Raw genomic sequence first — 25,008 nt, 5'->3', positions numbered from 1 at the left:
TCTGAAGAAAAATTCTGGTTCCCTGTAAGACATAAATAACAACTGTTGCTTAATTAGTGGTGTAGTCTTCACCAAGCACATAGAAACTCCATATACAACAACTCCTTATTTTTCATTTCAAAGTTCTTTCTATTTCAGAAATACAGTATGTTAGCCACAGACCTCAATATGATACATTCTATATCTCAGAAAGAAAGCCCTCAAGAATGAGTGAGATAAAATAAATTTAAGTTTATTTTAATACTCACTATATTTATCATTATAATCTTTTCAACCTGTCCTGAAATAGCAACAAAGAAGTTTTTGTTCTTCACTGTCTTAAACTATTTGATGGAAAAAATGGCATATATTGTGAGAAGGAACATGCCAGCAGCAGAAGAAAAGTACCTTGTAGGGCCTGGCATCAGTAAAGGAGAAAGAAATGCTGCTTATGGATGGTGAACATATATGGTGTTAAGATGCTGAATGTGGAGTGGGAAAACCCAGGTTTCAGTTATCCCTTAAACATAGAAACCAATTGGGTAATTATGGACCATGCCTTGTCTTTTAATGCTAGGTGGAAAGTTGAAAAACATCTGGCTTACCACTAATATTGGACCAGCGTGTTAGATAACAACCTATAACCTTTAGTAACAAAAGCCAGTTTGGTGTAGTAGTTTAAGTAGTTGTTTCAGGCTACAAACTTGGAGACTGTGGGTTAAAGAAATAGAAAGCATTTATATCTTAGAAGGGTGCAATATCTAACTATAAACATTCTTTGTGATACCACAGTTAAGTAGGTCTTTACCAGTTGGCTTTCCAAGTTGCATCTTAGATAGTGCTGACATTCAAAAAGACGCCTCTGTTGAAAATCCTAGTGTGGGGAGACATACAGAGAATTGTTGCCCAGAGAAGTGGGCAAGTGTTCTGAAATATAGTAAGATATTACTAGGACAAAGTGCCTGTCCTTTATAGTTTAACAGCAAATAACAAAGTGGTAACCAGAAAGGAGAAGAGCTAATAAAATCCAAAAGAAGCCAGTACCTCTGAAATAAATTCAGTTTAGTTGGTCTCTGGGATCCACAAAACAGCTTCTCAACATGCAGAATGGAACTTTAAGGAAGTATTTTTTTTAAAAAAAAATCCATATGTGGTTGCTGAAGAATTGGAAAGAGGATGAGATTAAAAGAAGGTGATTCCAGAATGAAAGTGGAAGTGGAATGCAGAACATTTCATTTTTAATTTGCAGTTCTTTTTCAATAGGAGGCATCTCCAGAGTAGTTTGAAGGAAGAATAAATAGATTTGGCTGCAAGTTTTTGATCACAATAAAATAATAACATATGAATTGTGCCCTTTGAAAAAGATGTAAACATTATCTTTACTGCCTTTTTGGTCTACTCCTTTGGCTGGTTGATGACTGAATTTGCAGCTTCTAATGCCTGGGCAATTATTCCACACCCATCTCATAACCATGGAAAACATAATTAGGAATCTCAATACCAAGGGCCCAGAGCATATCTCTCCGCAAGATAGATTAGATGATATACTTTTTGAGGGCTTGGGATTCCTTCTGGCTGAGTCTTGAGGAATTCCAGATCTTCTTCAGAAGAATATTCCCTATTAAAGATGAAAGAAATAACATATTGTCCATTTTCATTGCTAAGTTACAGTCTGCCTCTTGCTACTTTAGTTGGCAAATACTTTTAAAACTCCTTATGAAGTTTCATACAAAAATTCATACATATTTTTATGGACAGTTCCCCTTTTTACCTTTTTTAAATCAGGTGCATACTTTCATTAGAAATATGCATTCTTTGCACTCACTGAAATATATACAATTCTTCTAAACTGGGATAAGAGCAAACATTATATATATATATATATATATATATATATATATATATATATATATATATATATATATATATATATATATATATATATATATGGATCTTTGGTTGTTCGGTTTTCTCCCGCGTAGGTTCAGTATATAGGCAACGTTTCGATGAAGTCTCATCATCATCTTCAGGCTTCTGTCTCCGGCTCTGTGCTTTTCAGAGTAATGTGAGATTACTCAAGTAATGTGAGATTACTTCAAACCCTCCGAGCCATACATGAAGCAAACCGACACCCACTATGAAGATGCAACAGGACCACGAACTAGAAGCCAAACAGCAAGATCACAACTCACCAGCTCAAATCCCCAGCAACTAAGACTAACCGGAGCACAGCCAAGCCCCCACCTGAACAGAACACGCCTCCAACCAATCAGAACACCGCTAACCCCAACCAATCAGAACACAACCAAACCTCTACCAATGAGAACACACCCCACCCAATCAGAACACAGCCAAGCCCCCACCCAATCAAGTCCCACCCCACTGGCAGTTAAAGGAGGAAGCAGCTGCAATCTCACATTACTCTGAAAAGCACAGAGCCGGAGACAGAAGCCTGAAGATGATGAATGAGACTTCATCGAAACGTGCCTAGATACTTGAACCTACGCGGAGAAACCAACAACCAAAGATCCACATATAAATACCCGAGAACCTCAGAAAACATATATATATATATATATATATATATATATATAATATATATATATATATATATATATATATATATATATATATTCATTCCCCCTTGGAATGCAAGCTGCACATGCTTCTTTTTGAAGCCTATGGTAGCCTTACAGGTAAAGCTTGCTATCAGTTCTGTACTCTTTTTTTGACAGAATGTTTTTGCAGTAATTCTAGTATGGGTTCTTGGACTCTAATCACTTCTTCAAGAAAATTGGTCAGACAAACAATTCCAAGTGTATCTTTGATTGTGTCTAGTCTCTGCGGGATTCTACTGGGCTATACTATCAGTATGTGCTGACAAGCTGACCAAGTCTAAATAATTTTCTTTGCTGCAACTCTGAAAGGTGTTGGAGTATGAAACTTTCCTAACTTATTATCTCATCTCAAAAATATATTTGTCCTGGTATAGGCAAGTTACCTTGTATTAGGCCACATGCAACTTTTTAAGAATATTGAATTCTTTTTATTGAAATGATTATCTCCCAATATATTCTAGTTGGAAATATAGCTTATATTATTAGAGTATTAGAAATCAGTAGGATTTAAAGCTCACGAGCAATTTCAAACTGAAATTCTAGCAAGAGGAGCCACAAAAAGAGACAGACAATGCTACCCTTCCCATAGCTGCACTTCTAAATCTTAGAGTGTAATTATTTTATATTATTTGCTGATTTGAAACTTATAAAGGAGAATAAATCTTGGATGCCATAAAACAAATACATGGGCATTGCTTAACTCGGGGGTTCCCAATCTGTGGGCCACATCCCACTACTGGGGCTGCCATTGGGTCATGTGAATGGTGGGCTGGCATGCATGAGCGCATGTAGCTTGACTTGCACAAGTCGTGGCTGCCATGCATGCACAGCTCAATTTGTGCAAGTTGAGATGTGCATGCATCTGCAAGCACACCAGCTTGCCACTCAAGTGAGTTGAGCTGCACATACCTGCGCACTGACCCATTGCTGGTTCCCCTCTTCCTGCCCCCAGCCGGGCTGCCAAGCCACAAAGGTTGAGATTAACTGATGAGATTGCTTGCCTATCATAGTAATCTTTTTTTGCAGAGTAAGAGTCAGCTGTATTGAAGGAAGTTGCAAAGAGAGTTTGTTGACCTATTGATTTTTATTCCTTCCAGTGAAAACCTAGGTAGAAATCAGTTGGCATTTTATGTTGGTACGTTGTGATCAACTGTGTTCCCATTATGGGAATAGATATATTATATTGGTCCACTATTGTACATAACTGTTTAGCATAATTCTATGGAAGATAGTTTCTGATTATTTTTATTGGAATAAGAGATATTCTTCATTGTTTCCATTTGCTTATTTACAAGAAACAGGTCCTAGAATATGAGTAAACATTAGAATTGATAAATATTTTGCATAAATTTTATATTATAGTCTGTATCCAATAATTACCAAAGTTGTCTGTTGTTGGGTATGTTTGCAATTCCATATATTTTGGTTAAATATCTCCAGGAACTTGCAGGTTTAGTATGTTTTAGAAAGCAGTCACAACTGGATATTGACAGAGATTATTAGCTTCATGTGAGTCTCAGTTGCAGCCAACCACCATATTTAGCCTGATTCTTAATTTTGATTTGATAGGGAAAAGGAAAGCTATTTATAATTATCCTGACCTACTGTATCTCAGAATCTCTCTAGGGTTTCTGGTGGGTCTTTCATAACCCTAGCTGGATCTGAAACTAGAGTATCTTCTCTGGATAGTGTATGCAATATCACTGTGTTATAACTGAATGGAGGTTAGTTGCGGTGAAATTTGAGAAGAGTTTTGTACATACTCTTGTATTAGGGAAAATCTTTTGAATTTTCATGATGTTGTAAAAAGTATTTGTCTGTTAAAAAAATAATAATTGAATTTTATTTCCTCTCTATTTATATTCTTTTTCAGGAAGAGCCATATGTGATGTTCAAGAAATCTGATAAACCTTTATATGGGAATGATAGATTTGAGGGATATTGTATCGATCTTCTTAGGGAACTATCAACTTTTCTTGGATTTACCTATGAAATTAGATTGGTGGAAGATGGAAAATATGGAGCCCGGGATGATGGTAGCGGACAATGGAATGGCATGGTTCGAGAATTAATTGATCATGTGAGTTACTTTAGAATTCATCTTTATGAACTTATTTTCTACATGATATGTCATTTTTTACCTAACATTGTGTTATAGTCTATGGGATGAATCAGGTGTTTCTCATCCTGGTACCATCATTTGTCTTTTTAGCTACAGAGTTCTTTATTTCTATACATAGAGCTGTGTATAGAAAATTAAAATTGTGCTAGTTAGCATCCTTCTTTAGTTGTTGGAGAATTTTATGGACCTGGGCATTTGATGTTTGTTCTTCCACAATGTGAGGTATTACAATCCAGAAATAACACTATCATGTAGTCAACAATATGCGTAGTTTTCATTTTTAAAGTTAATTGGAACTTTCTTCCATATAAATATATTGACATACTGAGATAATGGTTAGAAGTTCACCTGGGGCTGATTCTCTTATGCTATTGATGGTGTACAAGAACATTTCCATGGTAAGATCCCTATTCTACAAGTCCTTTCCCAATCCAGTGTTAAGTTTCAGTTTCTCTGTTTCTTAGGGGAACTCATTTATAAATTAACATGCTTGAATGCTTGAATAGTTAAGTGTGCATGATTGTGTACTTCAGGAACTTTGGGAACAAAGCATTTTTAATATTATACTTACTTCTGTTTCCAAGTGGAATTCATATAGACTCTTCACAATGTGTGGTATTGCTTTTCATTAGCATGTTCTGAGAAATGTCCTGCTTCTTCCATTTAAAATATCATCTATAAAGTGTTAGATTAGACAGAAATATCAATGTATACTGAAACAGCAGGGTAATTCAATGTGAGTCAAAACAGATATCATTACAAGCAATTGTTTATAATCGAGTAAGTCAGGCATCCCTTCACTTCATTGCTTTTAAAACATATTCTCTCAGTAGGTGGTACCAATTGAATCTGGTTTCCTGGAAACAAAATTTAGTCCCCTTGAAAATTAGGTAATTGTCTTCAGCTTTTTTGTGTCTTGTCAGATTTACCTTTGCTTTAGAAAAACACTCAGTAGCAAAAACACTGGTAATAAAAGAAGGATTCTTAGAGCTGTTGCTATTTAATACAACAATAAAAAAGAAGTGGTTCTGTCATTCAAATAGATACTTTTCATTTGAAATAATGGAATTGTATTAAGCTTATTATTTTTGATGGGGCAATCAATTACTTCCTTAGAGGCTTTCAAATCTCATTAGATCTTCCTACCATTTGAAACTTCCTTTTCAATTCTCCATCCAGTTATTCCTAGATTCACATGTTATATATAGTCTCCAGTCAAGCATATTATCTTGGATTCTTAATTTTAAGCTATACTATATAACCAAAGAGAATTAATATAATATTTAAGGTAATATAAACTGTGTTTGATCTGAAATGTTGGCTGGAGTTGAGATAAACTGAATCACAGCATACCTGAAGGGGCTCAGAGTGAGAGAGGCTGCATTCAGATATAAATTATAACTTTGTCCACATTTTCTATAGCAAAAATAGTACAAATAATTTCTTTTCAAAGGTCAAACATAAAAAACAGTATATCTTCTTTTCCCCCTTTTTTCATTTGAAAGTTACAAGCAAAAATAACCTCCTTTAGCATTTAGCTCCCAAATGCCTACATACATATTCTAATATGGCTTTTAGACAGTAATAACTGCAAGCTACTTTCAGAAATTAATTCTAACTTTGAAAAATGCCATCCTACAGGTGAAACTTGAAAAATTAGAATATCGTGCAAAAGTTCATTTATTTCAGTAGTGCAATTTAAAAGGTGAAACTAATATATGAGACAGACTCATTACGTGCAAAGTAAGATAGTTCAAGCTGTGATGTGTCATAATTGAGATGATTGTGGCTTACAGCTCATAAAAACTCCAAATCCACAATCTCAGAAAATTAGAATATTGTGAAAAGGTTCAATATTCTAGGCTTAAAGTGTCCCACTCCAATCAGCTAATTAAGCATAACACCCGCAAAGTGTTCCTGAGCCTTTAAATGGTCTCTCAGTCTGATTCAGTAGGAATCACAATCATGGGAAAGACTGCTGACCTGACAGTTGTTCAGAAAATCATCATTGACACCCTCCATAAGGAGGGAAAGCCTCAAAAGGTAATTGCAAAAGAAGTTGGATGTTCCCAAAGTGCTGTATCAAAGCACATTAATAGAAAGTTATGTGAAAGGGTAAAGTGTGGAAGAAAAAGGTGCATAAGCAGCATGACCGTAGCCTGGAGAGGATTGTCAGGAAAAGGCCATTCAAAAATGTTGGGGACTTTCACAAGGAGTGGACTGAGGCTGGAATCAGTGCATCAAGAGCCACAATACACAGAGGGATCCTGGACATGGGCTTCAAATGTCATATTCCTCTTGTCAAGCCATTCCTGAACAACAAATAATGTCAGAAGCGTCTTATCTGGGCTAAAGAAACACAGAACTGGTCTGTTGCTCAGTGGTCCAAAGCCCTCTTTTCTGATGAGAGCAACTTTTGCATCCCATTTGGAAACCAAGGACCCAGAGTCTGGAAAAAGAATGGAGAGGCACACACTGCAAGATGCTTGAAGTCCAGTGTGAAGTTTCCACAGTCTGTGTCATGCCCCTGGTGGAGACTGACTCTGAGGAAGAGGAGGAACATCCAACAGGGAGTGGGAGTATGGCTCCAGAGGTGGTGGAGGAGGCTGGGGAAGGACAGAGGCTCTCTGAGCAATCAGAAGAAGATCCAAGCCCATCCCCTATCCATCCTAGGGCACACAGAGAGAAGAGGATCAGGGAAAAACGAGGTCTACTCAGGAGGAGTTTACCATGATTCTCCTCGTGGCTTGCAGCTGGGAGCTATGTATATAAGTTTGTAACTGCGTAGTCAGAGTTGCTGGGGTCAAAGTTTAATGTTTCCTGTGAAAGAGGTTTATCTTCGTTGGCGTTCTTCCCATGGACTCTTCCTGTTATCTTCCTGGAGTGTATGATTAATTATCTTGGCTTGCTTCGGAACTCTCATCAATGTGGTTTGTTTTGGTTTTCTTTTTCCCTCATTATTTACTTTTGTGACTTTAAACTGTGCCTAATAAAACAGTGAAGTTAAGCTGAAGGCATTACCGGACTTGAATGTATGTTTTGGGTTTGGGGTTATTTTGAGAGATGACGGGTCATCACAGTGTGTTGATTTGAGGAGCCATGTCATCTGCTGGTGTTGGTCCACTGTGCTTCATTAAGTCCAGGGTCAACACAGCTGTCTACCAGGAAATTTTGGAGCACTTCATGCTTCCTTCCACAGACAAGCTTTATGGGGATGCTGACTTCATTTTCCAGCAGGACTTGGCACCTGTCCACACTGCCAAAAGCACCAAAACCTGGTTCAATGACCATGGGATAACTGTGCTTGATTGGCCAGCAAACTTGCCTGACCAATCTATGGGGCATTGCCAAGAGAAAGATGAGAGACATGAGACCGAACAATGCAGAAGAGCTGAAGGCCGCTACTGAAGCATTCTGGTCTTCTATAACACCTCAGCAGTGTCACAGGCTATAGCTTTCATGCCACGCTGCATTGAGGCAGTAATTGCTGCAAAAGGGACCCAAACCAAGTACTGAGTACATATGCATGCTTATACTTTTCAGAGGTCCGATATTGTTCTATGTACAATCCTTGTTTTATTGATTGCATGTAATACTCTAATTTTCTGAGATTGTGGATTTGGGGTTTTCATGAGCTGTAAGCCATCATCACAATTATGACAAATCACGTCTTGAACTATCTTGCTTTGCATGTAATGAGTCCATCTCATATATTAGGTTCAACTTTTAAGTTGAATTACTGAAAGAGATGAACTTTTGCACGATATTCTAATTCAGTTTCACCTGTATCTCTCTTCTTATTTAAATCGTAAAAGATTTAAATAATTCTGAATGATAACCTTTATAGTTAAAAATGTGGGTGGGGTTGGGAATTAGAACAACATAACATTTATTGATTTATTTATATCCCACCTTTATATTTTTATAAAATATAGTTTTATAAAATATAAAGGGGGATATAAAATAAGAACTTTAGCATACGACACATCACAACATCAAAAGAAGTTTCCTGCATCAATAGCTTTGGAAATGAACAGAACTGAAGAAGCTTCTTAGATGAGAACAAGAATGGGATTCAAATTTCTTAACAATCGGTTCTTAACAACCGATCCTACCAAAGGAAATGGGTGGCCTTTGGTGTGCAATAGCGGTGGCGGAAGCAATGGCAGGGGGCCTTGAGCACCTCTGCCCCACCCCGATCCTACCATAAGAAACGGGTGGCCTTCGGCATGTGAAAGTGGCAATGGCAGTGGCAGCGGCGGCAGGGGGCCTTGAGCACCCTCTCCCCACCCTGATCCTCCCAAAGGAAATAGGCAGCCTTTGGCATGCGGTGGCAGAGGTGGCAGTAGGCCTTGAGCACCCCCACCAGGCCCAATCCCCCCAAAAGAAAAAGACCTCCATGTGTGACAGCAGTGGCAGGGGAGCTGCTCAAGTCCATTGCGGTACATTGGGAGGGCTGGGGGGGGGGGGGCTTCTGAAGGCCTGCAGCTCACTGTGCTGCAGCTTCCATGTGGTAAGGAGAGCTGGGAGAATGCCACATGGCGGCTTAGCCAGCCAGCCAAGGCCTGGGATGGGTGGGGCAAGTAGTAGGCTGGGTGAGGCCTGAGGAGTCCCAGAGATGGCTGTGGGAGGCCCGGGGAGCCCCTGAGGGGGCCTGCAGTGCCCCAGAGGGGGCTGTGGGAAGCTCAGTGAGGCTTGGGGACAGTGGGGGAAGGGCTAGCATGACTCGCAGGCTTACCTGTGAGCAGGCAGATCAGTGAAGAAGCTCGTGTCACAGCAAAAGGCAGGCAGCAATGGCTGCCCTGGTGGGTGGGCAAAAGCAGGCTGCAGGCATATCGTGCATGCGCACGATGTTGCACATGCATGATAGGCATTTACTGGGCATGGAACAGAGAAGAAGGAGAGTGGTAGGGCCAGCCAGAGGCCCAATTTACCAGTTCTCTGAACTACCAGAAATCGTAACAACCGGATCTACCGAACCAGTGCAAACTGGTAGAATCCGACCCCTGGATGAGAAGTGAAACATTTTCAAGGAAAATACCCAGAAAGTCTGGTTGCCTTTTGAAAAGTAGCTTTGGAAATAAAAACAAACTAAAGAACAGAACCTGGAAAAAATACAGATGTATTTCAGAATAGTAATTGCTAAAATTAATACACTTGGAGAAAATTTATTTTAAAATGTATTTTTTAAAAAATGTTCTGCATTTTGGTATATTATGATATAAGTATTTATGTGTGCATGGGCACAGAAGCAAAGATACACATCCTTAGAGGTTCTTCTTACAATGTATATTATAATATACTTATCCATTAGATTTTTATGCTGCCTTTATTACTTATTTTTTTGATAAATAACTCAAGATGGCCAACATATATCTCCATCTTCTTGTTTTCCCAGTAACAACCATCTTATGAGATGGTTTAGGCAGAGAGAGAAAGAATGACTGGTCACCGAGCTGGCTTTCATACCTCAAATGGAACTATAAGTCTGTCCAGGTTTCTATCCTGGTATCTTAACCTCTAGATAGCCTGGCTCCTTTTTTTTTTAATCTCCTTGCTGTTTCTTTCCTTCTTCTTCCTGTCCACAACACAATTTATATTTTCCTGTTTCACACAATCAGAAGTCAAAAAAACCTAGGCCTCCTAATGAAAGCCTTTGCTTAGTTAAAAGATATATACAACTCAGCTGGAGGGTGTAGGTTGTGCAACCAATTTCTCACATTGGTGAACACTTACACAAGTAATCAAATTGATTTATATCTCACCCTGAAGTAGTTGCTTTAAGTCAAGGGAGTGATTAATGAAGATGGTTATCAATACAGCCTCCTGAGCTCTTCTGGGACTAGCTAGCAAGCAATTTGTTTCAATTTGTCCTCATTTCTGTTTTTGTTTAAATTTCCTCTTTTTTTATGTGACTGTATGTATGTATGTATGTATGTATGTATGTATGTATACATGTGTATAGATATATATGTATTTGTTTTCTGATATACATATATAGTTTCCCGAATAACCAAAGATCCACATATATAGGTATATGTGTGTGTGTGTGTGTGTGTGTGTGTGTGTGTGTGTGTGTTTTCTTAAATTTTTGTGGGTATTTATATGTATGGTATTCATCTTTGTTTGGGTATTTTCCCATGTCATTATGATTCCTTTTGAATTAATGAACACCCCCACACACACTCACATATATTATCTACATGCAAACACACATTATATACACATATATCCATACACACATTTGTGTATAATGTTATATTATTACATGTATATTATATGTACGTATAGTATAATAATATACATATATTATTATACTATACAGTATGTATATTATATATGCTACATTGTAATACAATGTAATTAACAATAGCCTCATAACGTAACGTAACGTAATGTAACGTAACATAACATAATGTAACATAACATAAGCCAATTAAATGACCTTGGACCAGCCCAACCCACCTCACAGGATTATTAGTGTGGGGAAAATAGGAATAGGAATGTGTATTAGGAATGTTAATCTGGGTAATTAGGAACAAATGCAGATTTCCACAAATGTCATGACTTTCAAAAACCAAAAACCTTGTTGAGGTAAACTAAAACTAGAAATTATTAACTATTTTGCTTCTTTCACTATTGGTAAAACAGCACCAGTCATGTAGGCCACTTCCTATCTAAAATATTTTCCTGATTAATTTGAGCATCTTCTCCTTGTCTTCCTATCTAATAAAGATTTGATTCTGACTTGTGAAACCCATAAATAGTGCTGGCCATATGTTGAACAATATATCATTTATGACTCAGGTATCATGATAATAAAGTATTCACACTGGATTTTAACTCCAAGCTGGTTCAGAAAAATAAACATTTGCACATGTGACAACTACATCTGTGGCAAATGTCATGTCTCACAGCACTTTCTTTTTAATAAATCACTGCTGAGAATGACAGTTACAATTCCTAATACCTCAGCTCTTTTCAATTATACCGAAGAGCACTTTTATACATCTTTATAGTGCAATTGCCATTGCATTTACTTTATTAACTCAAAGTAACTTAATTATAAACAGAAACCTATTCTTGAGTCAAGCAACTTCAGAAATTTTTTGTTTACTTCAAACTTGCATTTCAGGGCCCACTGATTAAATGTGCTAATCAAATTCATGGTGAATAGCCTGGAACTGATTGTTAAGTGGATTACTAACCAGTTCTAGATACTTCAGCATAAAGTTGAATTTCACTTCTGTCTGGAATTATTTAATGAGATTGTAACTGAATGAAAGACATAGTATGACTAAGTCGATTTTCTTCCACTTTTCAACATCATCCAATACCATTGCTCTTCCATTCTCCTTGTTTGGCTTAAGGAATTGGGAACTAGATTCACTTATTGTATTTGTTTCAAATGACTGTCTGAATGAATCTTCCTAAACATTTTGGAATATTATGAAGAATAATTTCTTCATTTTCCCTTCTTATGAATCTAAGAACCAGAAAAGCTCAGCTTTGGAATAAAGAAATGAAGTTAATCCAAATAAGAATAGCTTGATAGAGATGGTTTTATCCTTCTTGCATTTCTTGGCAGCAAAATAGAAATATTTAAATTTAAAACAGATAAAACAACAGTAAAAACAGTAATATCATCAGTTATTTAATAAGTCATAACCAGAGCAGCCAATGAAAAGTAAAGAAGAAAATCAAAAGAATGCTCCATGAGCAGATAACTTTAATTTACAGTTTATTTTTAATTTTGCAGTTTATTTTAGTTTAATTTAATACAACATACTTTTAGTAGAAGACTTCCTGGTCTACATTGGAACAGTGCTCTATAAGGAAGACATAACTACAAGGAATATTCACATTTTTACAGCAACAGTTATCAAAAAAATCAAGTTTGGGTAGACCTATATGGAAATAGGTGGTTCCTTATAGAATCAAATTCTAAGCCATTTATAAATCAGCACCAACAGTTGGACAGCTGATCAATAGCCAGTGAAGTCTTCAGCATAGCTAATATATCTACATGCTAAGAAACTCCAATGAATAACCTAGCTAGAGGACTCTATAGTAACTGAAATCTGTAAAACAAACTCTGAAGAGAAGTGCCATATGGAGTATATTACAGTAATCCATCCCTGAGGTTACCAGTACATAAAATGCTGTGGTAAGTCCTGTTCTGCCCAGGAAAAGTTGTAGTTGTAAAAATTGAAATTGTTCCCAAAAGCTTCTTAGGTTTTTAATAACAAATTCTCTAGAATAATTCCCGCAAAGGGAAAGCAATGCCATCTAGAATAACTAATTTCTTTTGGAAGATGAGGTTCTTGTTGCTCTCTGAGCTTGGCTATTTTCTCTTTCTCTCTTTTTCTTGGAAGATCCTGGAACTACTTCCTTACCAGTTGTCAGCCTTAAGCATATTTGTTCTCATCTAGCCCACCACTATCATACCAAGTGGTAGAAATTAGATGTTCTACCTGACTCTAGCTAAAGAATTAAACTGTTTTGTACTTGGCTGGAGAACCGTTAAGAAATACTAAAAATATATGCTAGGAACATCTCAGAAAACAGCAATAGTAAAATGCTTCTGTATTATTGCCATAAAAATTACATAGGTGTATCTATACAGTTAGCAAGAATGATGTTTGATAGGAAGGAATCTTTAACTTTAACCAGCAGTACCATCACCGCCATTATGTTGCATTAATTTTAAATTCCTTAGATGTTTTAGTTTGGATACAATGCTAAACAATTTCCTATGTGAAACAATTGTTCATATAATATTTAATTATTGATATATTAGTTTGATATCCTGCCTTCCCCCATCCCCAGGATCTTAAAACTTGCTGAACTCATATCAACTATAAGCTCATATCATCTATAAGCTGTGATAAGGCTTGCTTTTCCATTTCCACTTCACTTCTATTACATTTCCTTTCAGATTGTTGTTAAACTATTTTTTAATTTTTTTTTCTATATTCTATTTTTTTTGCCTCCTTGGAATTTTCATGGCTGTGTTACTATTTCCTGCTTTAGGTACTTCCACCATTTTGTACACATTTTCTCTTCATCTTCCCTGCTGTGAGGTCCTTATAAGAGTTCAGCTTAATATTTCTGGGTTTTTTGGGAAAAAGAAGCCAAATAACTGATTGGAGTGGTATAGAGAATAAGGATGATGACCTTGATGGAGAAACTGTTGCCTAAAGAAAAAAGCAAATTCTGTCACCTAAACCAAAGGGCCTGGAGCATTAAAAAAAAAACCACCCTAAAAAAAGAGCTGTCAGATAACATTTAGAAGTGGCTCAGTTATTGTCAGCCCCTTGAGATAAGAAACCAAAGTTATGAATGCTATTATATATGCTATTATAAAGTTTTTTTTATTTATTTATTTATCTAATTTATATAGATGTTACAAGCAAATGGATTTGAGTGGTGTACAACAAAACTGAAAGAATGAATACAAAAACATTTTAAAAACCCAAAAGCAGCTAAAACAAGAATAATAGAGGAAGGAACATTAAAACTAATGAAGCTAGCTCACCCATCTCCTGGGGACCCCAGGCTGATTGGCACAACAGGTCTTCAGGGCTTCTTGGAAGTTGAGAAGCAATGAAGTCATCTTTCGGGGAAGTGAAAGATTCCACAGCACAGGAACCACAACACAAAACCAACAGTTGCAGATTATAGATAAAACATATAAAACATAGAATTGCACAATACAAAATGGAAAACTATAGAGAGATAAATAGAGAGAGTTAAATAATAGAAACCATAGAGATGATAGGGTAATGTTATGGATAACAGATCCATTGAGATAGGATTAGGACCTATTAAGTAAAATAATTAGGTTTCAAATATAGTAAGAGACAAAATTATTATTATATGTGAAGAAAAAAGATTGTAAGATTTTTCATTAAAAAAAGTTCCTTTATACAGAATTTGTTTGTTTCTCTAACTCTGGTTGTTATCATCTCACAAATTAACATTATGATTTCATGCCCCTTTGAAAGATCTGCAGAATGTTTCTGAGAGGGGTTAGTCACATCTCTTCCTTTCCTGGAGGAGACACCAACAACAGTATTTTTCTTATTTTCCTCATTACTTAGGTCTAGGTGTGTTTGGGTCTTTTCCCATGTAAGATTAAGAGTATCTTGGTGATGTTTCGGTGAGGTCCCACTCGCCATCCTCAGGCTGGTGCTTTCAGCTTCATGTCAGTGTAAGCAGTCTGTGATCGGAGCTCAGACCTATAGTCAGCTTCATAGGCTCACTTCTACAGAATCTTGCCAAATTTCTCGCCAAACAATTCCAGCTCTACACAGAATCCATGACCTCACATGTACAAAACTCCTTCCACTTCATAGAAACAATAAAGAAACAAAACCTACGACCCAGCAACCTACTCGTAAGCTTCAATGTCATATCCCTTTTCACCCAAGTACCCACCAAAGAAGCCTTGACAGCCATCCAAAACAAATACAACTCCCCCCAAACACATCCTAGATCTGACCAACCACTGCTTAACCAACACATACTTCATCCACAATGGACAAAGGTACCAACAGACAGAAGGAGCACCCATGGGATCACCCCTCTAACCCATCATCGATGGACAAAGGTACCAACAGACAGAAGGAGCACCCATGGGATCACCCCTCTAACCCATCATCGATAACCTATACATGGAACACTTTGAAACCAATGCTCTAGATAAATCCAAACACAAGCACAAACTCTGGCTTAGATATGTAGATGACACTTTTGTAATTTGGCCACATGGGAAAGAAAAACTGGGCAACTTCCTCACACATCTTAACAACCTACACCCCAAAATACAATTCACCATGGAAGCAGAAGCCAACAACCAACTTCCCTTCCTGGACGTCCTAATTTACAAAAAAAACAATGGCTCCCTCGGACACACCATCTACTGGAAAAAAACACACACCAACTGCTACCTAAATGCACAATCCCATCACCACCCTGCACAGATCAACTCTGTAGCCAAGACCCTCATCCAGAACCAAACGCCTAGCTGACAAAGACCACCTGAGAACAGAACTACACACCCTCACTAAAGTATTAACTTCCAATGGATTCCAAAGAAAAACAATCACCAACCTAATCCGAAAAGAGATACCCCCCCAAAACTAAGACACAAACAAGACAACGGTATCACACTCCTCCCCAACATCAAAGGCACCACAGACAAAATCAGCAAAATTCTCCACAAACACAATATCAGGACAGCCTTTGACACTGACCAAAAAATAGCCAACATCCTAAGAAACCCCAAAGACAAGATCCAGCTAGAAAACCAAGGAGTTTATGAAATACCATGCAACAATTGCCCAGCCAAATACATTGGACAAACCAACAGGAGAATAAATGCACGCATTGCAGAACACAAAATGTAGTCAGAAGAGAAGAAAATACTTCCTCCCTCTTCCAGCACCTTAAACCCACAGGACATGAAATTAATTTCGAAGGAACCAAATTAATATCCAAAACTGAACTCTCCAGCAAGAGAATAATCAGGGAAGCCATCGAGATAGAGAAACACCCCCATAACATGAATAGATGGGACAATACCTCCCACCTACCAGACATCTGGAAGCTAGCCCTCACCAACAAATGAGTCCCAGCCACGAAAACCAACACCCAACCCAAAACAACATGGGACACCACCGCCAATCCCCCTCATCAGACCCAGGCCCAAGCCCATCCTATAAACGAAGGACAACCACCATCCAGAAACCAGACCATGGCTGCTTCGCCAGCTGTCACACCCCTTGACCCCAAAACCAAACAAGCTGACACACGCCAAGAAAACAGATCCAGACCCCAAACTCGAAGCCAGACTAAAACCCAGAATGCTACATCACGGCCACCCGCTCAGGATATCACATCAGAAAACTCAGGAAATTATACCACAAGAACTCAAGAAGTTGCAACAGAGCAAATGACCCAGGATATTACAGCACAGGACCAAGGATACCACAGCAATAAATCTCACAAGGTCATCACACAAACCATTACCCAAGTCTGTGTTTATTGGTCTTGCAGTTTGCTGTGTTCTGCTTGATTAGTGTTTCTAAACGTTGCTACAACTTTAAAAGCACAACTATAATGACGTGGGAAAATACCCAAACAAAGCTGAGTACCATACATGTAAGTACCCATGAAAACTTACGAAATTAGAAACACCAATCAAACAGAACACAGCGAACTCCGAGACCAATAAACACAGACCAAGACTCCCAACCAATCAGGATGAAGAAAAAACCATTCTGGCACAGCAGTAGGCTAGCCCCAAATTTAAAACTGAAATGGCTGTGAAAGTCTGACTCACAGACGACCACAATACAGAAGCCTGATGATGGCAGATGAGATTCTGCCGAAATGTTGCTACAACTTTAAAAGCACAGCTATAATGACGTGGGAAAATACCCAAACAAAGCTGAATTCCATATATATATCCTGCTTTTCTGTTATTTCTATCCTTATTTTTAACAACATGCAGCCTTCTGTTGCTATAATCTCATCATGGGAATCATCCCACTGTTATTTCTTTTAAATCATGCTTGCTCTAGTTTATTCCTCACACTCCCAGCATTAGTATATGAACAATGAGAAGCACAAAATTGAAGACTCCATACACTAATGCTGTGGCTTTTGTTTCTATCAACCCACAGGATTCTTTTGAAAGCCCTGAATATGTACATTAAAACTCTGAAAATATACATTATATTGTATATAATTTATTTATTAAATTTGTTTGCCACCCATCTCTCCTCTTAATATTATAATAATAAAAAATTAATAATACAGTAAATATTATATATTATATATTTATTATATAATAAATATAAAATATAATAAACATGCATGCAGACATCATATATACCAAGTTAAACATAGAAGTTTCTCAAGATTGCAGTCTACTTCAGTCTATAAATTTTTTTTGTTCTAAAAAAGCCACTTTACAAAAAATCGCTGCAAAGACTAAAGAGAATTAAAACCATTTAAGTTTTTAAAAAAGAACTGCATCACCAGCACTAATTTTGATAACTACTAAGTATTTTTATCAGAGCTATTTTCTTACCATTTAACTTTTGTTTGTTTAATATGGATTGATATAGATTGCTCAGTTATATCACTTATTAACCATAATTGGTTAGACAAGCATCAGACATTCAAACATCAATATAAACAATAGAACCTGAGCTTTTGTATTCAATTTTGTCTTTACATTGGTTGCTTTTTAAAATTATTTCATAATGCTTATTTTATTACTGTCTTTTTCAAGATGTGCATAATTGTTTCCTTTTGCTGTATGTCTTAGCTCTTTGAAGGCTACCTGTTCAGATTGTGTTTGTATTTTGTGTCATACAAATTATTTAACATTAGTTTTAGCGTGATTGCTTCATGCTTGAACTTTGTCTCTACAAGAAACCATTATCAATTATATTAAATTAAATATTTTATGTTAGCTTTTGGAGATTTATTAAGACATATCTCCAAATGCTAACTAATCAAATCATTAGCCATTGTTCTTTCTTGAGCACAATTTAGTCAACTGTTAATTTTTAGCCATTGGCACATTAAATTTTTTTAACCCTGTGCTATGGTATATATAAATGTGATAGTGCCTGGTATTCTCTTTGGGAACTTTTTTTTTCTTGTTCAAGTTGCCAATTCCATGATATTCCTATTCTTCTAGCCCTGATATCTGTTGGCTGGATATAGGAAATAGATATGTAATAAATCAGAAAAGATTGCTCTGACTTTTTTCATTGTATAGTCCAATTGTATCATATTTTTAAAAATCTTCAGTGCTATTTTTTATAACTCAAACAAGCCAATTGGTTTTGCCCTTACTAGATTGACTTTGGTGATGGCAAACAGTCTCTAATGTATCATTTACCTGCTGTATGCAGGCCAAAGCTTTGTTTTAACTTTGCATTTTTGTGCTCTGTGTCCTCAGAGAAATTTAAAAGACTCTTACTATCATGTACATTTATTTTGAACAATCAAGTTCTGTGTCAGTTGAAAGAAGAGATTTGTCTAGCATTTCCAAACATAAATTTCTTTAGATTTGACAGTAGACATGCAGTTTGGGGGAAAATCTAATTTCAGGAATTAGGTTAAAGATTTGCACACGATTCATGGTGAGACCACCAGTTGCTTTGACAGAAGTCAGATAAGGGGAGTCAGAGTGATGCTAGCTCTGACCTTATCTATATTCATGAATGCCCAGGAAGGATAGAACTTGCATCCCAAAACTGTGAGGATACTTTCATCATTCTGACAAATCTGGTATTTGTCACAAATTGTCAATGAATCACTGGTTCCTTTGGCGCCAATATCTATTTATGTATTAGACTGATATGCTGCTTTGTCTATGGTTTTATTTGCATCTCTTTCCCACTGTTTTCATTGCAGCACATAGAATGTTAATAGAAAGGAACATTTTGTATTTTAGTTGTAGGTATTGTTATACTTTATGAGACCTGCAGTTATCCATACAAATTCTGTTTTTTAAATAAATATACCCCAAAATATTTTCTTGCTATATCAATTTATATTAGTTAATTGAAAATTAATTATTTTAATATATATATCTGCTATTCTGCCAATAATGTTGCTGGCTAGTTTGCAAGTTGAACCAGAGTCACTATTGATTATATTATTCCAAGAAAATCCCAACCTTACTGAGAATGATTGTAAGCAGGTATTTGTGTCAATTCCTATGGATGCTTAGGAACAGGAGTGGAAGATGCAGATTCTGAGCAAGGCAGAGAATTGCTTAGATTGGGCTTCATTATTCATTATGAAAGTTCCTGAGTTGGATGTCATAAATATATTAATGGTGCTAAATTCCAAAATCCTGCATAAACCTTAACAGTAATGAAGGTCAGGATGGATTCCCTGTAAGCCTGTAGTTATTTGTTAACAAAAACCAGCAACCATCACCTTCTGAAAATTTCCTCTAAGAAAGATTGGAGCTATCATAAACAGTTGACTGTTGCACTAATCTCTTGGACAGGACTTATGATTCCTGCTCAAAAAGCAGGTGGCAGCTGTAGCTAGGAAAGCCTTTGCTCAGCTTTGTATAATGCATCTTTTATACCCCTTCCTGGATAGGAAGGCTCTTCTGTCACTCACTCTTACCTTACTCATCTCCTATCTGGACTATTGTAACATGCTCTACATGGGCCTATCCTTGAAAAGTATCTGAAAGCTTCAGCTGGTGTAGAATGTGGCTGCACGAATAGTCTTGGGCACCCCTAGGATGGCGCATGTAACACCTCCACTTCATGAACTGCCTTAGGTGCAGATTTGTTTCTGGACCCAATTCAAGATATTGATTATGACCTTTAAAGCCCTACATGGCAGGGTGGCAGGTTACTTGCAGAACCATCTTTGTCCCATTATATTGACCTATCTCACTAGGCCAGGTAGGAAGAGTTCGTTGCAGATGCTGCCAGTTAAAGAATTTCAACTGGTGGGCTCCAGGAAGAGACCATTCTCTGCCATTGCCCCTAGCCTTTGGAGCAGTCTCCCACCAGAATGGACACTGGCTCCCACTCTCCTTCCCTTTGGAAATCCGTGAAGACTTGGATTTCCTGTTATTTTCCATAACTAAATTAAAGATTGGGGAAGAATGAATCAACAAGACCACTGCTTGTTTAATTGTTACAAGACTGTGAATTTAACCATTATTCTTATTACTAGATTATATAAATACTTACATTTTTTAGATATGGCTATCTAAATGCTTCTTTATGTAGCCTTTTTCTTTCATTGTATTAAAATTCTAAGCATGATTATTTAGTAAGTATTGGTAAGAGAGTACCTGAAGTACAGCAAAATAACCTTTTAAGATTGCATTCATTCTCATTTTATACATCATTAACTTATTTCTAATGCAATTGAATACAAGCAAAATACTGAATACTGCAAAACAAACAAACCAACCCTCTGCTGAATTACTAAAAACACAAATACATGGTTGATAATTCTGGACTCAAGAGACCCGTTACATTGTATGGTGCTATTTTGTATATTTAAACAATTTTAATAACTTTACACTGAGAATTAAAGTAATTTGGAAGCACATTTAAATTGTTTATGTTTTTCTAAATTAGCTTAATCTGAAAAAAACCCACCCTTTTAAAAAGTTTAATGGTATTTGTAGCTATATAAATAGCAAATCATCCTATCAATAGATGAAATCAGACTAATCTATACTTAAATAGGAGGTGTGGGATATGTTAAGATGCTTATAAGAAACTAGTTTTCACTCAAGTTAGTTAGTTGTAAGAGGCAATTTTGTCGAGTGGTTAAGATACTAGGCCAGAAACAGGAGACTCTGAATTGCCTTAGGCATGAAACCAGCTGGGTGACTTTGGCCAGTTACCTTCTGTCTGCCATCTTGAGTTATTTATAAAAATAATAAAAGCAGGTTAAAAGAATAATATGAATAAATAGATTTTAAAAATTGTAGTTTGCAATGGAATAACCCAGGGCCTTTAAAATAATAGGAAAATATTTGGTATTTATACCTCTCCAAAATAGCAATTGAAACAATTTGTATCATATTTTAAATAGTTGAACATTTTTTTCTTTATATAACAATGGGTTTCTTAGTGGTCGTTACTGGCAGCAAACATATCATATGGTTATTCTGTACAGTTTTTGTTAGTATAGCCATATCTTTAGCTATTATAACAGTTTTGATAGCAAGTCATATTGTAGTGCTGTGTAAAGATACGGTCATAATGGAAAATATCACTGAGTTTATAGATTTGTATGGAAATCCTAATGTTGCCAATGTCATTCGCTTTGTTAAGTAAGCAGCCTAAACAAAATCTAAACCTATATTGTAAAATTCCAAACAGATATAAAAGAAGGAAACTTGTTTCCTGACCAAGCTATTAGAGAACCAGTTTGGTCTAGTGCAGTAGCCCCCAACCTTTTGGGCACCAGGGACAGGTTTTGTACAGAAAAGTTTTTCCATAGACCAGATAGAGGGGAAGTGGTTTTGCATTCTGCCTCCATCCTGCAAAAGGGCTTTGCTTGTTTGTATGACCCGGTTACTGGCATGCTATGGACCGGAGCCAGTCCATGGACTGAAGGGTGGAAAACCTTGATCTAGTGGTTAAGGTACCAGACTAGAAAGTAAGACCCACTTAGCCATGAAACCCAGCTGCGTGACCTTGGGCCACTCACCCTCTCTCAGCCCAACTCACCTCACAGGGTTGTTGTTGTGGAAAAAAAGGATGAGGGAGGTGTGTTGAATGTGTTGTTGAGTTGTTTGTGAAAATAATAAAGGCAGGATACAAATAATTAAATTAACATTGCCATTACTTATTAGTGAGAATACACAGAAACTTTATGTTGGGCATTCAGTCCAATATCAGACATCATGATTCACAGATATAGCAGTATGTACTATGTAGTCATCTGTTGGATAAAAACAATTCAATAATAGATGATGTGAAGCAGTCCTCGCTGTAAGAACTAACCATGAAGCTGAAATTTAAATATTTTTAAACAAGGAATGAGCAGGTGAAAATAATTGTACACAGTTTTGATGTCTGTAAATATCAAAAGTAATTTGAAAAGCATGCTGGTTAGATACTATCACTGAGAACTACATCATGAGTTATGAAAATTTAAAGAAGCATTGATGCACACCACTGGCGAATGAATGAAAATAACAGAATAAATTCCATGATTTCGCCTGCATTTTTCCAGTAACTGGTAGAATTGACTATAGAGACCTGCTCTCAGTATTTGTTTGTCCATTTAGTCCTACATATGAAGGAATGTTGCAGTATCAATTGACTCTAGATTAGTGTTCATTAGTAGAGCAAATGGGTTAAGATATTATTGTACTTTCTGCCAAGGACATATAAAATTTGTTTTCTAGTTAGTATTTTATGCATATGGTTTTTATTGACCAAATAAATGCAATAAATTTATCTTAGTCCCTTTAGCTTAAGTAAAGTTAACTTCCTTAAACTAGTAAAATGGACATCATTTTAGATTTTTAGATTTTTCATTGGCTTTAAGAAAAATACAGGGTCAAAGTCAAGTTAGAAGGCAGATGGGCTTATTTTTGTCTATCTATGCTGCTTTCAAATTGCCATCTAAATGATTAGTTTATATATCTTTATGCAAAATAAATAAAAGCTCCATAGCTGCAATTGATTCCTGTACACAGAATTGCATGGTAAAATGAAGGGGAAAAAACTATTTAGAATAGATGACATTCATTTGGTTTTCTTTTAATTCTGTACACTGATGTTCAATTAAACATTAATAGAGTTGCAGCATAAGCCATTACAGGGTAATGCTTGTTTTCCTTATTCAAGTCATATTGAACAACTAAATATTACACATTCTGATGAGCTTTAATATATGCGTGCCATGATCTGCTGGTAATTTACTTGTTTAACTGCATCAGCAATTTTTCCTTTCTGCTTTGTTTTTTATATTTTATTTTTTTAAAAGAAAATCCCAGATTTATCATCTCAGGGACTAGTTTATAACATGAACAGTCTGTGATCAACAAAGGATTTAAGAATGAAAATGTGATGAATGGGTGCATTAAGTTTCTCTTGGATTCTTTACTCCCACCCCATCTAAGGACATGACTTTCAAGAATATTAGGGGACCCTCCAATATTTATCATAATAGTGTGTAAAGTATCAGTCAACTACTCTTTCTTTTCCTGGAAGCCATACATAGCTTTTATGGTCAACAATAGAGCATAGTGCTCGCTGAACTGCCTTAGAAATACTTTTAGTAAAAAACCAACCTTCTCTTCAAACTATTCCATTCCCGCCAAACTGTTAAATCTTGCTTAAATTCAAATTAGGGAATGTATTACTCTGCATTTATCCAACTTCTGGTATTTAGGCTTTAATATGTGCACAACAACTTGAGATAATGTAGATAAGAACATTATATCACTTGGTTGTACTATGAACTTTAAGTACAAATAAGGCCATGAATCAATAATGTTCTGCTAACATTTCTGTATGTAAATTGGGAAAGGTCTATGTTGCATACATTTTTTTAAAAAAATGCTTTAACATCAAACTTGGCAGAAAGCAAGAGCAGATAAATATTATGCTTAAATTTTGGTGTAATATGGAGCTCATTTGTGAACTATGACTTGATCAATATTCACTAATTTAAAAATCATGGCTTAGGGTGATGTGTGAAACTAGTTTCCAAAACAAGAATGGGCAATTGAAAGATACCACTGCTAAAGAATACAAATGAGGCAGTGGGAGTTTCATAGTGACAAGGGATTGTTCACCCTTCCTATATTTCCACTGTATTTTCATTACCTTTTTTTAAAAAAAGACAGGAAGTGGCAATTTATGTAGAGTTATGTGCAACTAATCATTGTTCTTAAAAGAAGAGGGCTTATTAAGTCAGAACACAAGCTATTTTTTAAATATATTTTGAGGCTGCAGACACTATAACTTGCCAAGTATTGTGCATGGTAACAGAGGTCTAAATCAAAATGTCAGCAAGGATGTGATTCAAAGTAATTAACTGTCGGGTGAAAAATATTATGTGATATACAGAGAAAATCTTTGTCATTTATATTTTGTAAAGAATGAGTGGCCCTGAAAAACATTCATGTAGCTCAAGATGGTATCATATTTTAAATTATAAATAGACATATTTTAAAGTAAAAATGGCAAAACTTCACCAAAATGTTGTGATTATCTTTCATAATCTGGATGAAGTTTAACATATTTTTTCTTTCAAATTTGTAACTCATCAAGTCAAATAGAACCCAACATCAGACCACCATCAAGTACTCCATCAAGGCAGGACATAAGACCACAGGCCATGAGCTGCAATCCATTTGCTTTAAAGTTATTAATTTTCATAATTATTGAGCCGTGTTAGTGCTAATTTTATATATTTACATTAGAATATTGTTTCAGTGCAAGATGAGAGAGCTTGAGCTGTCTGGCTTGTAGTTCATTGAGTATATTAGTTTTCTTATCACTGTTACTTATTTTTCCTCAAACCCATGATTTGGGACATATTTTAAAAAAGATATCTTCATGAGCATTCCCATTTATGGTATCTTCAAATGCAACTTTTGCCATATATACAGATTTCTGATAGAAGCGTTTTTGAAAATATTCTTATTACTTGGGGCATTCTTTTCTATTTTGACCTTGAGTTGCCCTAACAGAGGCTTAGAAAGAATCAGATAAAAGTAATTTACTGCATACTAAAAATATAATCAAAACA

At 36.2% G+C, this 25,008-nt stretch overlaps 1 protein-coding gene across 2 annotated transcripts in view; it reads left to right on the top strand.

Moving 5' to 3' along the window:
- GRIK2 (glutamate ionotropic receptor kainate type subunit 2) overlaps window positions 1–25,008 on the top strand; it is a 518,606-nt gene that overhangs the window by 336,128 nt on the left and 157,470 nt on the right. For both annotated transcript variants that reach the window (XM_026726676.2, XM_087913718.1), the window contains exon 10: window positions 4,471–4,677. In XM_026726676.2, coding sequence (XP_026582461.1) covers window positions 4,471–4,677 — 207 coding nt within the window. The remainder of the gene's footprint in view (window positions 1–4,470; window positions 4,678–25,008) is intronic.

The sequence above is a fragment of the Pseudonaja textilis genome, chromosome 1 (assembly GCF_049901715.1).
Source record: "Pseudonaja textilis isolate UNSWEBS1 chromosome 1, rPseTex1.2, whole genome shotgun sequence".
Classification (NCBI taxonomy): domain Eukaryota; kingdom Metazoa; phylum Chordata; class Lepidosauria; order Squamata; family Elapidae; genus Pseudonaja; species Pseudonaja textilis.
Note: the sequence above shows the minus strand (reverse complement) of the source record. Positions and strands in the feature narration are given on the sequence as shown.